We start from the raw sequence: 15,051 nt of genomic DNA, 5'->3' as shown, positions 1-15,051 counted from the left end.
GTGGCTGGAGAAGAACAACTAGAAAAGGGCAGCAAGAAGGTACAGTCAACGCCCAGTGGCTGATGGATGTTTGACCCTTTATGGATGGGACTGGCAGTAGAGCAATATGGTTTGAGGGTGTTGTTCTGGAGAGAGTTGTCTTCATTAAGAGCAGGGAGGTGGGGAGGCCCTCTCAGGGAGAGGTTGTATGTTAGCTGCTGATAATATCTGAGCCCGGCAAGACATGCAGCAGCGTGGTTCAGGGCTGATTCAAGGGTAGATCAGATGTCCTTGTGCTGGGGGTGGCAACATCCATCAGAAGGGTGGGGCAGATGGCTGGAGGCGGTAACAGCTCCAGCTGCCCCAGTGCGATGTGCTGCTGCACGTCTGGCAGCTCTTCACGCTGTCAGGAAGACTTTTTTTTCTAGTGCTGTTGTGAATGGTCTTCTGGTGCTGAGGTACAAAGTGAGTTTGAGAGGTACACTGTCATTTGTAAGGTTTCACAGTCTTGACTGAGGCGAATCCTAGAAAAACATTCAATATGTGATGGGTTTTTTTTCCCAGTATTTCTTCCTATTCTAATGATAGATCTGGTTAAAATACCCCACAAAAAAAATAACATTTTTGGATTACTTCCATCAACTTCTTGTAGAAGAGACAGTGAAATCTGGACTATGCCACGCTTCTGCGCATGTTCCTCCACAAAGGAACCATTCTGTGCGGAGGAGGACACATGCGCGCACGGATGAATGTTTACTCAAGATGCCTTGCATCTCACTGCAGATACCATGTGATTTACCAGTTGCCATAGTAACGATGCATTTTTCATTCCATAACTTGAATAAATGTTGAGATTGCCCTTCATATAACTAACTTACCTCCCTCCTAAATTTGGGCATGATTGTATTATCTAAAGAAAGCAGAAATGAAACTCCTGACATTCGTACTGAAATAAATTTTTAGGGCATATAGTTAGTTAAGAAGCAGGCACGTGATTCAGTCTGAAACAATAACTTAATATGTAACAATATTAAGTATTAATATTAATAGTAAGTATTAATAGTGAGTATTAAGTATCAATAGTAAATATGTTATTTAAAATAATAAAATGGGAGCAATATAAAATGTTAGTTCATAATGTGGTGACTGGCATTGTGTATTTTTCTGTAATTTTTATTGTATGTGACACTGGTTTCCTTCAATACATAAAAAATTAATTAAATTTATCATATTATAGTATTATTCTTTACATAGGCATGCAAAAGCACTTTTCTTCTTTTCTTTGTCATAATTTTGCAATAAAATTTCTTTCTTTCTTGTGTTTCCACTTCCACTTTTGAATGAATTATTGCTGACAACAGCTGGTTAATTGTTAACCTGCTCTTTCCCACCCCCATTCTTCTTTTCTTTTTTTACTTTTGCTAAATGTGGACAACAAACCTTGTACCAAAGAACAACAAAAAAAAAGCCTTTAATTTGCCTCTGTGCATGTAACATTAGAAAAAAAGCATCTTGTATAGAACCATCCCAATTTTTCTCATTTCTATAGTAGACTATTTGTTGCCATCAGTGAGCATTTTATCCTACAAAATGAATGCAGAATCAAATCTCCTGCTATTAGATGAAAGGCGTGAGCTTTATTTTTCCTTCTAACTCCTTTTTCTTTTCTTTTTGGCAGCCTTATTGCATGCTCTACGCATTACTCTCTACTTAGGATACATTATCAATTCTGCGAGTGATTAGTGGCTTATCTATTTTTGAATGATTTAGATGCATGAATTAATTGGCAAGAAAAGAACTGTTAGAAAGTATTAGTAAAAAGGCTGGTCATTTCATGCTATTTTGGAGGGAGTTAAAGCCATCATCCGAACGCAAGATAATTATAGTTGTAGTGATTCACCACACTATATCTTAACTTAGCTGAAAACAACCACCAAAACACAGCATATATATTCTACTTTGTGACTTCTACTGTTCAGCTAGAAGTTAAATAAATTGGTTTTATTTAAAATGTTAGCTTTGGATCTTTTTTTACTCCCTTACTCAGTGCTTTTTCACACTTGCTGTTAGAAGCCTGTGTGAAATGCCAGTGCGTTTGAGAGAGTTTGGTTCTGGAGATTCTGAGAATGAGCTCGAGCTTTATATAGTATTCTTGGTTTTAGAGCTTATCTTAAGCCTTTTGCAACGCCAGAAGCAGTTCCTGGCCTTTGCTGAGTACTCTCTCAGGAAAAATCAGTTGCATCCTTCTGTGAACATAGTGCTTCAACAAAAAAGATATATGCCTTACAGTGATAAATTTAATGAGAAGCACCTCAGTTTAACAGACAAGTTTTAGTCTTCCTAGTTTGGAATTGTCATTTATAATCTGGATAGTGTATATATTTAATTTTAATTTTTTTTAATCAGAGTAATGGCACTGTCAGCATTGAGAGGTGCTATGGACATAAGGCAAGAGACAAAGGTTTCTCTGGCAGACAGTGAGTGGATAAATCAGGTTTTTAAAATAATATTTTACTTCACACCAAGTATGAATTGGAGTGAAAGGCAAAGAAAGGGATCAGCAATCTTGTCTGTTTGACTTAGAAGTTGTATGTATCCAGCACTGGTAATCAGAGCAATATAAGGCTGACAGTGTCATATATCCATCTCTCTTCCATTCCTTCAGGAGACCTTATTTATCACTATGTCCATTATAAAGTTTGTAAGGTCTTTGTACACATGTCCTTACCATAGTGAATATTAGTCTATGTTAATAAATTAAATCAGTTAATATTAGTGAGCTATATCCTGCAGCTTTCATTCTTGTGTGAAAGCAGTATGGGGGCTGCCATAGAAGCCAAGTTCCAGCCCTGTTGGATATTAATCAAGTTGTTATCTAGTTCCCCTCATATCCCAGTAATTTCTTGAATTTCACCCTTCTGATGTTAAGATTATTCTCGAGTATAACTTCTGTATATCCAGCAATCATCTTCTGTTCTTCTTTCCCTGAGGCATATGGCAATAGTAGTATGTGTTATCAGTCCTAGGATATCTGGGTTAAGTCTGCGGTCCTCAAATCCTCAGCAGTCCTCCCTGCTTCCTGGCCAAGACATAAATCCTGCAGTTCTAATATAATTTCCCTCATGCTTGACACTGCCACTAAGGTTTGATCCACTGCCACTGACATCACTGGAGGACACTCTTTGGTAGCTGGCGGATTGAACTGTTGCTTCATCTACATATGTAAGGGAGATGCCTCTGGCGCTTGAGTTTTGTCCTATAGAAGCTACATTCTTGGGGTGAAAAAAGTTTCCATTCTGATTCTGGTGAAAATAATACAGTTGCAAAACTCTCTTAGGGCAAATATACAGATTTAATTTTCCTGCCACTTACGGTAGAAACCTTGGGACCTGGACCTTCAGACTGTAGCTCCAAGCCCAATGAGATCCCGGAGGGCAGGGGATGTGGAAGCCCTGCCACCCTGGGGCAGGCAGTATGTGCAGGCAGTGGGGGGAGCCCAGCAGGCTGCTTTCTGTTCAAAATGACATGTTCTGGCACTGTTTCAGTTGCAATGAATCGGCATTTTTTCAGTAGAAAAAAAAGTTGTCCTGGAAAATTTCCAACCAGCTCCACATCCCACCATACTGATTGCAAGCCCACTGGAAGGGATGGTTGGCACCTGCCCTTTTTGTTCTACAGCCACATTAATTTGCCCTGGTGTGGTACAGGTTTTTCTACAAATACGCATCCTCCAGGGCTGCAATTCTACCATATCCCGGTATTTCTGAAGTAAGTGCAGCCCTGCCAGCTATGAGAGAATGATAAGAATATTAATACTGTTCTCAAGTCTTTTGTCTCTCTCTCCCTACTCCCTCCTCCATTCTTTCCCACCACTTTTGTATGGTTACAGAGAGAAGTTCTCCTAGGTTGTCCTTGCCAAGGTGGCACCTCTCTGTCAGGCCTGTCAAACTTATCTACTAACAGCTATGAAGAGCATGTGTTCCAAGAAAGGGAAAATCGAAATACATAGCCTTCAGTTGTCTTAAAAAGACATTTTTCATTGACCGACAGAGAGCTGTGGAGTGTTAAGGTTATGGTATCATTACTTCAGTGGCTGTGACACCAGTAATGTTTTTTTTTTTGTGTTATTTTAGAAGTGTGCCCTTTTTCCCTGTGTTACACATATTGCCTCCTTTCATTAAAGCCTGATCCATAAAAGCACTCTCACCTTAAATGATTATATTTGGAGGTAACTGGGGGCCAGTCAGGGGTGTGGACAATTCGGTCTTGATTTAGAGCATTTCTTGTCACTACCCTGCTGTGAAATGCCATGTGATGCTCCTCTTCTCTCACTCCTTTTGTCTTTCTTGAACTACACAGATTTTTCATGTGTTTTAAGTGGCATGGGCAACAAAACCCCAACCTTGCTCGTGATGGGACCACCACTTGGGAACATCACGCGACAGAGTTGTTTTTTGCCCGAGGACCCTACCACAGCCTTTCTGCTCACATAAGGACTCCCGTCTAGCAGTGCCCTATTCCCATGAGCGGTTTCTTTCTTCTTAGTAATAGGGAAAGCAGAAATAATCCTACTCTCAGCAGTTTTGGGATTATAGGCAAAAATTGAGCTCCTTGATGTATGACTGTGTAGGGATATTAATCTTTTCCCTGATGCCTGTTGTCTGTCATCTCTGTCTTACCAGCACTGTCCTTTTGACCCCTCTACAAGGGTAACTTGTTATTAACATTGCCTTTGCTTGCAGATACTTGGTATGCAGATGACAGCATCAACAGTTTTTCTAAAAGGTCTTATTCTGTGCATTATCAGATGTGATATTCAGAATTGGTTTCAGCAACAAAGGATTTTAATTTTTTTTTTTTTTTGTGATGTGGCTTGTGCTCATTTTACCACCATTTGCGAAGCTGATAAATTCATAGGAGGTTGTGTTGAGCCGAATGTCGGCTCTTTGTCGTGCATCTCTGAGACAGATAGCTCAGCATGAGACCACTGGGAAGCTTTGGTGTGACACCTGGATGACCATTGTTGGGAGAGGTGGTGGTCGAACCATTTAAAGCACTTTATAGTTTTATAGACTGGTCAGAAGTTGCTGAGAGCCAAAAGGAGGTCACTGTGTAAGCCATTTTAATTTTTCATCAGTAGATTTCTGTTTATCCGAGTATACTATGGATTAGTGCATGCTTATGAAAGTAGACTTAACAACTGCAGAGGTATTAGAGTACAAAGAAGAACTGGAGAAAAGTTCATGAGACGAGAAAAATCATAAAATGTAATATTAATATGCCACAGGCAGTATTTTATGGTGAAATAAAATAATACAGCCTTATGTGAGAAATTTTTTTTTGATTCTTAAGAGTTGTCAGCTGAAAAGCTGCCATTGATGTTCTTGCAGTCCTGTAAGGTAATTTTTCCCTTGTAATTTGGAAAAAGGAGCAATCATGCAACTGACTACGAAATACGCAGTCCCATTTAAAACATTTTGTGCTGTGGTATTTTAAGTAGAGGTAGAATAGCAGCTATTTTTTATTTTTGTCCTTCTAGAGTAAAGAGAGGGTAATCACTGCAGAAAAAAATACCATTTTCCTTGGTTCAGCTGTGCTAGTGACTTTGAAATGCTTTTCTCGTGCTGTAGTTGAAAGTCAGTGAAGCCCATTAATACAGATTTTCGTCTCTCTCAAATCTGTGTGAAATACAGTAACATATTCTGAGATGGATTATCCCCAGAGATCAGAGATATTGTCGTCCATCTCCACTTTAATTGTGCTGCATTCATTTCCATTTTCTTGTCAAATAAAGAGGAATAGCCTGTAAAGAACAGGGTCATTTTTGTACATCTATTTGTACTTTGGTGACTTTAAACCTAATTCTGCAGTTTCCACAAGAACAGATTCCAAGGAAAAACAGAGTGAAGTGTAAGCAGGCAATCATCTTTACTCTTTGATAAATGCTGTCTGAAAGAGTGTCTCTTACAGGAGAAGCTGTTAATAGAATGTTGTTAGGATTTTTAACTTTCATTTTGTAATATAAATGTGTTTGTATTTTATAGCTAGGACTCATCTCATTGTCTATTACTAGCATTGGCAAATGCCGCACACTGTAAGACTTCATTTTCAGTTGCTTCTAAGAGTTGTTGCATCTTAACTGTTTATTCTGAAATGTATCTGCCTTAGCCTATTTAATTTTTAAAATGAAAAATACAGGTAGACAGTTCAAAAGCTGCTAAGAGTAAGGTTAGAGGTATATACTGTTTTGCTATGTGTAAAAAAATTCTGGCAGTAATTCTCTGAAACACTCTTATGTCCTTACATTTCTGAAGTGGGACCTGAAATCCCTTTGGGGAGGAGTTTTTGGTTTTTTGCCATCTTCATAAATACCTCCCCAAATCTGGCCTGAGGTAGAGGCCAAAAAATGCAGCTTGTATATGCTCTGTAAAGAGTTTCTAGAGCTTTGCAGGTTAATAGTTGAAGGATCAGTAAGCTCTGAGCATGCTTCAGCCTGAGCTGCAAAGAGTTTTCTTTACAGCTGTACCTCTTGGCTGTTACGTCCAGGATCTGCTTGTACCATGTAATGAGGCTGGACAGAGCTCTGAGCTAAAGCAGCTGTAACTCTGTAACTTTTGCTGAGTCCAAGCCAGTTTTCAGTGGGCAGGTTTGGGGACCTCAGTGTCACACTGTGGAGGAAGGTGCTTCCAGCCTTTGCAGTGGGTACAGCACGGTCCCAACAGACAAGGACGTTTTGTCTCAACTTTGACCCAGTCCCAGAGAAGGCCTCAACATACGCTGGACAAGGCAGAGCCGTAGGGATGAGCAGGACATATTTAAAAAAAAAAAAGGGGGGGGGGGGGAGTGTTTTATTCAAAGCAGCTAAATTAAAGAATGCCAGTCAGTGGTTACCAGTTTTCGTACTTGATCTTTCCATCTTAATCATGTCCTTGAAATTCTTCTTTTGCATGGGTAATATGCACCAGGGATTGATTATGACATCCAAACAAAAATATACCTGCCCAGGAAAACAATCAGTCTTCTGAAACGAGGATCTTGTTATTTTGTGGCTTCTGTCCTGCTCAGTCACCTGTTTGAGCACCTTCCTTGCACTGCAGCGGAAGCCTGTCTACACTTGTGCTTCTGAGCCCCCTTCCAGCCTCTGCTCTTGTATTTCACACCTCCTACATGGAAATATTCCCATGTGTGTAGGGAAGCTCCATGCATTCACTGTTGGGGAAAGCGGTCTCCTCGTCAGAACAAAAACAGCCCCGGGAATCCTTCGTGTATGACACTTCCTGTACCTCTCAGGGGCATGCCCTGGCACCAGCATCAAAAGTCATAGAGGCAGAAGTGATGAGCATCTGATTGCATCAAGGCAGTTTTATGAAATTATGCTATGAAAACAAAATGTTCCTACCCTCCGTAATTCCTAGAGGAGGCAATTCCTTTGTTATTTAATGTGATTTTGAAGCAGATAGCCTGTGTAAAGTTTGCTTTGTTGCATGTTGCCCAAAGAAGATTCTCTTTGCGTTTGTGTGGTGGTTTGGCAGCAGGAAAATCTGTCTGCAGACTGAATTTTCAATGCTTCATTAAGTTTATAGGTGCCTTTATTCAGGTTATCTCTTAATTGCTGTATTACTTCATTACCCATTGAAACCAACAATGTGGGAGCCTCTCTGCATCTGGGCTTTGCTGGGGTAGCTCTGGGTCAGGTCCCTTTTTTTTTAAAAAAAAAGCAGGCGGAGAATTATTGAAGGGAAGTTCTGTCAACGGGAAGTGGTGTTCCAGTCTAACAGGCACTTTAGTAATGGGTAAGATAAAAAAATAGATCTTTGCACAGGTGTCCTGTCCTATGGAGGAATGATGTGAAAATGCACTTTCTTTTCAGTGAAGCAGGTATCTCAATATCCTGTGTCTGTTGCAGAGCATACCGGGTTTTTTTTCTGTTAGAAAGCTGTTAGAAAATAGAGCATCTTTTCAACTTAATTTCTAGCAGTGGACGTTTCTTGTAGGAAGAGGGGAGGCAGCACATTCTGGGTGTTGGTTCCTTTTTTAATTGATTAAAAGGCCAAACTCAGAAATTCAAGGGACACAGAAATATCCCTGACTGATACCAAAGTTATCGGTTGTTTTGATAAGATCCAGATCCAGAGATCGGATTTTTCCTGCCAATTGCAAATAACCCAGAAACCTAACATCTTCCATAAGAAAGCCATCAGGCTGTGGCTGTTTTCAACACTACCGTATGTACCTCTGCTTTCTTCTGCCTTGGTGGTAGTTCAGAGGGTCATATTCCTACTCATGCAAAGCGTAACCTGCACAAGTTAAGGCCCGCTAAGCAAGGACTTCCAGCTGTTTCATTCCTATAAGCATATAAATATTTATACCACCCCAGGGTTCCTTTCATGCTGAAAATAAAGGTAGCACTTGTCTGCTGTTAAAATATATTACCCAGGAGATAAATGGCTTCTCTTAGTGTTAGGAAGATGGATGAGAGGAGTTGAAAATTGACCATAATACCAGTCAAAAGATCCACTGAGTCCAGAGGGCCTTACTGTTTTCTTGAAACTACTGCTGGGAAGTGACGTAGAGGTTGACAGAGCTGTGTTAAACTATTAAGAGATGATTAATTAAAAGCCGTAATAAATGTGAAATGTAATGGTTGACACACACAGCGCTTCATGGACACTAGCTAAATTTCCTAATATCGTTAATCTGCACTAGGGATTGAGTGTAACATCCAAGCAGGATGCAAATGGTGCTTTTGAAGGGAGAACTGAGGGAGAGCCTACACAAGTGACTTGCTCGAGGCCACATGTGGTGAGACAGCGATTAACCTCTACAGCCCCTCTGGTGCTCTACCCACTCCTGTCCCACCTCTGTGAAAGCACAAATCCAAATGTATTCTGACCCAGGCTGCTGGGAGTCACTTCCCACCCTCTGTCTGCACCGGAGGAAAGTAAATGTCAAATAGGCAGCGTGGGGAGCTCAAACTCAGGTGCCAGTGTAGCGTCAGCAGAGTTTGAACTGTGATTCTGCTACTGATCTGCAGCACAACCCTGCGGTTGCCCCTCTGCCCCAATTCATCTGCCCGGCCATAAAATGAGAGAGACGGTAACGCTGAGCCACTGTGCTCCTGCCTGGTCAGTGCAGGTTGCTTAAGCAAGGGCTGCATAAGGGTCTGAGGAAGTGCTGGGAGGCTTCATTGTCAATTGGTGGTATGATAGAAGGTCTCTTGAGTCAGTCTGCTGAATTTTAGGGACTCAGCTAGGGTGCTGCCTTGCTCCTCAGTACATGCCGCTGTCACCTGGGGCCCCCTGCATCCTCTTCCTCATCTGCCCCTGGATTTAGATGGAGCATGTTGAGAGCAGCCTGGTTTTCTTCCAGCGAGAATTATTCCACGGACCATTCAAGATTCCGATAAATGAAGCACGCCTTGACGTCATTTTAGAGTAATATCTGTAGTGAAATCAGAACTTGTAGAAATTGGGAAAATACATAGGATTTGTCTTTGTGCTTTCCTTTGTTCAGGTTAATTGTTGTTGCTTGTGGTATGATTAAAGGGTCTGACTGAACGCAAAAATACATCATGCATAAGTGGGATTTTAATGAAATAACAATCCTTCCCTTAAAGTGAAATAGTTTTTAATAGAAGATGGCAAAATAAAGAAATTCTCTATCCCTCACCTTTTTTTGGAAGTAATTATTATAGGTAGTCAAAATCCAAACTGAACCTGATTGGCCTTGGTTTTGCACAATTTCTGTCTTTCCTGATGAAACACATTGATTTTTCTCTTCCTTGAAATTCATAAAATAGGCAAGGACAAGAGGAAGGGCCTTATGAAAATCTCACCATTGGGGCACTTTATGCAGTTAATTTGCATAAAATTACCCAAAAGGTTTTCTGAATATGTTTCTGCTTGGTGAGGTGCTGAAGCGGGTTACAGTGTCTTCCAGAACAACCATTATTAATGTCATTTAGTATGAGAGCTCTTTTGCCCTCCCAGTGCTCCCTGTTGACTTGCTGCCAGCTGCTCATGTATGTAGTGTATATGGGTACGCTTAAAATCCATGTCCATATATGTGGGAATAGATGGTTGGTAAAAATACAGCACCATGCATAACATATATGCCCCATATGTGCTGCAGTTTGGAATGTCAGCGAGCACAAGGAAAAGAGTGTCAGGGCTCTTGTAGAGGATGCCAGAGAAAAGACAGAGAAATTGAGAGATTTATTTGTTTGGATAAACCTCCCCATTACTGAATTGCTTTAATGCTGCACCTGTTTCTTTTTCTTCTTCTTTTGCTGCTTCTTTCATTGCAGCTTTTCAAATATGTAGGCAACAAAAAACCACGGCCAGTGAAATGGAAGATTACAATTATGCATCAGTATTCCTGTAACGCGGCTGCTCAGTAATGTCCCCTGGGAGTGTTACAATGAATATCTGACATTAATTGCCTCGGTACCTGTACGTTTGACCTTGCAGAAATTTCATAGATCAATTCTACATGTTGTTTACTGATAAAGAAAACTTCTTCAGGGCAGGGACTGCATCTTTGGACATGCCTGCACCACAGTGACAACCAGAAGCAGCGATCAGACTCAACTGGGTTTTGGAATAAGAAATAAAATAATAGCAAGAGGGATCATAAAGTGGTTTCTCTCCTTTGTTTTGCCAAGATCTGTACCTCAGCAATTTTTAGCCCACTTGAGGTCTTTGTCACTGCTGGATACTGAACACTCAATTCACAAATGCTGTTTTTTCTTCTTCGAGTAGTCTGCGTATTGCCTTCGTACGTGTGTTTGACATACTGAACGATATAACTAAACCAGGTCAGAATTAGAGGAACAGCACCCACTGGATGTACTTGCATTGAAACAGCTGCCTCTTTTGTGTCGCTCACCCTCCATTGACTGGATCTGCCAGGAGGATCTCTCGGGGGGCTGTGAGCAGCCCTTTGGCAGTCGCCCTGTTTCAATGCGCCCTGCTCAGTCAGCAGCAAACCCTCATCTCCTGCGCTGCTCCGTCAGCGGGCTTTAGCTGCTCTCTGGATGCGGGCTGCGTGTGCAGAAATGGATGATTGTTCAGCTCCCTTCCGTTTAAGGGAGCCGAGAGGGAGAAAGTCAGTGTCCAAATTGCAGCGTGGCCGAGATTTACGCTAGGGGTGGTTGATATCCCTAAGTCGGGATAACATGGACACTGGGCTTAACTTTCTGTGGGGGTGCTTGCTTCCCAAGTTAAAAAGTTGTTGAAAAGAAGGGAGATTTGTACACAGAGCATTGTCAGAGATGCTCAGGGACATACCTTGCATGCCTGTCCCACTGGTTTTATTGCCATTGTTGAAGTACAGGAGAGAAGCTTTACAGAAGGTGTAATCTGCTGCGTATTACTGGAGTGCTGGGGGGCGCTTGCCGCTTTCCCACTATTGTTACCTGCCCCCCTCTTTATTTGACCGGCTGGAAATTAAGCAAGCCATCACCTCGGGGACACGGAAACCCTCACTGCACACCACCCCACATCCCCCCCCCCCGCTCCCGCGAATTAAAATCCAACATACTATGCCGAGCGCCGCTCACAAAGGGGAGCCCGTTCCTTCCCTCCCCTCTGCCCCCTCCTCGATTCAGAGCCCCGGCAGCGGGACCCTCCCGTGCGGGGCAGCAGCCCCCGGCCCCGGGCGGGCACTGACCGCGCTCCCCCTCTCGCTCTCTCCCCTGCGCGCAGAAGGCGGACGATGGAGGCGGCGGCGAGCGGGCGCGGGAGGAGGCCGGCGCAGCGCTGGTGCTGCGGAAGGTGTGGTCACGCAGCCCGGCCCCCGAGCGGCGCGGGAGGTAAGGCTTCCGCGGCTCCGGGAGCGCGGCGGGGCTGGGCCGGCCGGGCCGGCATCGGCGGCGGCGGCGGCGGGAGCGGGGCGGCCCCCGGCTGGGCGATGGCCCCCGGGGGGCGCGCCTAGGGGGGGCGGCGCGGCGCGGCGGGAGCGGGACGCTATGGGGAGCGGCGGGGTGCGGGTGCCCGAGGCGCTGGCGGGCCGCGGCGGGGAGCGGCCGCTGCCCACCTTCGACGTGCCTTACTTCAAGTACATCGACGAAGAGGACGAGGAGGACGAGTGGAGCAGCCGCTCGCAGTCCTCCACCGAGGATGACTCCGGGGACTCTCTGCTTTCCGACAGATACGTGGTGGTGTCGGGGACGCCGGAGAAGATTTTGGAGCATCTGCTCAGCGACCTGCACCTGGAAGCCGCCCAGGACAAAGAGACGGGTAAGGAGCGAGCCTGGCGGGGAGGCGGCGGCCGGGAAGAGGGAGAGCTCCCGGTGCCCGTCCCGGTGCCGGTCCCGGCAGAGCGGGGCGCGGCGGGGGTCGCTCCCGGGCACCCCCGGCCGCAAGCCGGCTGCCAGCCTGATGCTCAACCCGGGGCATCGTGGGGAGGGAGCGGCGAGCCTGCGGCCGCCGGGGGGTGGCGGAGCGGGGCGCCCGGCCTGGGGCAGGCGTGCCGGCGGTGAGCGAGGCCGCTCAGCAGCCGCCTACTTAGAGCAACTTGAGCCTTTTTTATATCGGGCTTTCGCTGCTGCCCGGGTAGCGCAGGCTGCGGCGTGCAGCAGCACCCCGTCTTTTCAGACGGAGACTGCCGCTCCCCGTAGCCTGCAGCTGTTATTATATTGATCATGATACTTGCTGTGCGCTTCAGCCTCCTGGCTAACTACTCGTTTTGCCACCACCCCGGTACTTTGGCACATCTTCTGTTTCATAAGCACGGCTTATAAATTTCCTCGCAACCCAGGCACAGCGTATAGCCTGACGCTGTACTTGTGTGTCTTCAACCAGAGACTGTCATTTGTTCCAGCCTAGAGCAATTATTATATTGATCGGGCTACTTGACATGCAGTTTAATTTTCAGCTGTATCTCTTGGCTATATGCACAGCTTGCTGTCACCAAGAGCTCCTGGGGTAGTTCATCAGAAGTGCCTGCGATTTATAGATAGTTTTAATGAAAGCAGCCAGGCTGGTGGGACTTTCGGAGGTCCCGAATACTGAAGAGCTGAGGAAGGCAGCTGGCTGTAAACGGAGCTCTGCATTTCATCGTTCCCAATAGGGTGAAAACGCATACTCCTCCTGCCTGTATGTATCTCTCTCTACAAATGAGATTACTGAGAATAAACACACTAATCCTTTTACGTGACTGAAAATATAAATAACATCTGTGATTCCCAGAGGAACGTCAGGACTGGGTTCTCGGAACAAGTCGTTAGTTTAATGTGGGACAATAGGCATCTTCCTAATGCTGATGTGTGAATGCCCTGAAGAAACATACAGAATGTCTGCTGGTGATATTATTACGGTATTCCTAGTGCTGCTTTTGTCTGCCTAGAGATTAATATTTAGTGCAGAGAGGGGCTGCGATTGTTTTCCTTCCACAGATGCCCTCAGACTAGTTCTGGGTGTAATTTACTTGAGCCAGCTCTTAGTGTAGTGAGGGTCCTTCCTTGGCCCTTTAAGGTCAAATGTTAGATCCAGAATAAGTTTCCCCATTAACATTTATCATATGTAGATTGAGGGATGTTAGCTGCCCATCTTCATAGTCTGCTTTATCTTGTTTTGTAAGCTCACAATCTTGCTGGAAAAGAATGAGATTTTCACTAGTGATATGCATCATATTTTAGTGTTTGTAAAGACAAAGCACCCTGTACATAAAACATCAGAAGCTGTGTACATTCTCACGTGTACTACCTTTTCTTTCTTTTCTCTTTGCTTTCCCTCCCATCACCAGGAGGCTGTTCATAAGCCTGTGCTTATTGTTATAGAGAGGGGCTGCTAAACTGCTCTCAAAACAAATGCTAAACCACTACTTGCTTGGTCGTTAGCAGATGGTAATGCATTTAAAGGTTGATTGGCTTCCCCTCACCTCTTCTGCCTTATCCTGCCTCCTTTTAGAAAGAAACAATTAGCTCTGCCCTGTAGCTGGGGTTAACTGGATCCTAGGGACAGAACAAAGTAGCTGTGGCTTCAGTTTTTTGCCATCACAAGGAGGCATGTTAAATGTTGCCCAGCGGCCCTCAGCTTCCTCAAGGGTAGTTCATCATATACTGTTTTCTTCTGACTTCATTAATCTGGTGATGTAGAACTTAATCAAAATAAAAGACTTTGGGAGTTATGTTTCCCAGTGTTTTATGTGGCGGATGCCCCTGTAATGGTTTTGATTTGAGTCTGTTTTGCAGACTCGGTGGCATTTGGCATGAGGAAGTACGGGATATCAACTGTACATATGTACACTTTGTGCACCTGAAGGCATCATTCTGCTGTTTGTGTGCTTGGATTTGCTGTTCTTTGTATTTTTTGTAGTTCTAGTCTGGCCCATCTCAGAGGACAGTCGAGTTGCAGAGTCCCGCAGGCTTGTGTTTTACCCGGCATAACTTTACAGAACATAAAAGGATGATGTTGTTGTACCCAGCTGCTGCTCCTGCTGTCGGTTTGCCAGTTCCAGGATGACTTCCTTGGCCTCTTGTTTTCCCTGCAGCCCCCAACCCGGTTTGCTTATTTGTATCTGTAAAGAACATGAGAAAGAGCTGTTCTTACATATGCTGGTGCGCAGGGGGCTGTTGTTCTCTTTGACCCTTTGCACTGCTTCCCAAGGAGGGATGCTCCGCATGTTTTCATTCCCACCCTTTGTATAGCAGATCATAACTGCAGTCCTCTGTGGTCATTAAAAAAAAAAAATCCACTGTCTCCTGGGGCTGGCGTGGTCATGGGGCACTGCTTTTTATAAACATTGACATGGCTGAATGGTGTGCCATATATTGCTCCCAGCCATCCTCTACTTTCTCGCCCAAGTCAGGAGGTACCGCTCACAGCTGGCAGAGTAAAGGGAAGCTTTGGGGCTGGGCTGGAATAAATTGAACTGGGGTCCAGCCCAGGCCTCAGGGCACCACCCTTCAGCTGCTGCTAAACCTGTAGCGAGATACTTTAAACACTCTGCTGCGGCGTGCTGTTCTATAAAAGGTAGGTGGGGACACCTCTTACCCAACCTGAAGAAGAGTCCCAGCATCTGTGATGTGGCTGAACACATTATAGCAACTGAGGACACTAAAGGGGACAT

General features: G+C 44.4%; 1 protein-coding gene across 2 annotated transcripts in view; it reads left to right on the top strand.

Annotated features, from left to right (window-relative positions):
* Positions 1 to 15,051, top strand: part of RAPGEF5 (Rap guanine nucleotide exchange factor 5) — a 161,068-nt gene that overhangs the window by 82,779 nt on the left and 63,238 nt on the right. For both annotated transcript variants that reach the window (XM_075083017.1, XM_075083016.1), the window contains 2 exons: positions 11,685 to 11,791; positions 12,130 to 12,218. In XM_075083017.1, coding sequence (XP_074939118.1) covers positions 11,685 to 11,791; positions 12,130 to 12,218 — 196 coding nt within the window. The remainder of the gene's footprint in view (positions 1 to 11,684; positions 11,792 to 12,129; positions 12,219 to 15,051) is intronic.

The sequence above is a fragment of the Phalacrocorax aristotelis genome, chromosome 2, assembly GCF_949628215.1.
Source record: "Phalacrocorax aristotelis chromosome 2, bGulAri2.1, whole genome shotgun sequence".
NCBI classification, from domain to species: Eukaryota; Metazoa; Chordata; class Aves; order Suliformes; family Phalacrocoracidae; genus Phalacrocorax; species Phalacrocorax aristotelis.
Note: the sequence above shows the minus strand (reverse complement) of the source record. Positions and strands in the feature narration are given on the sequence as shown.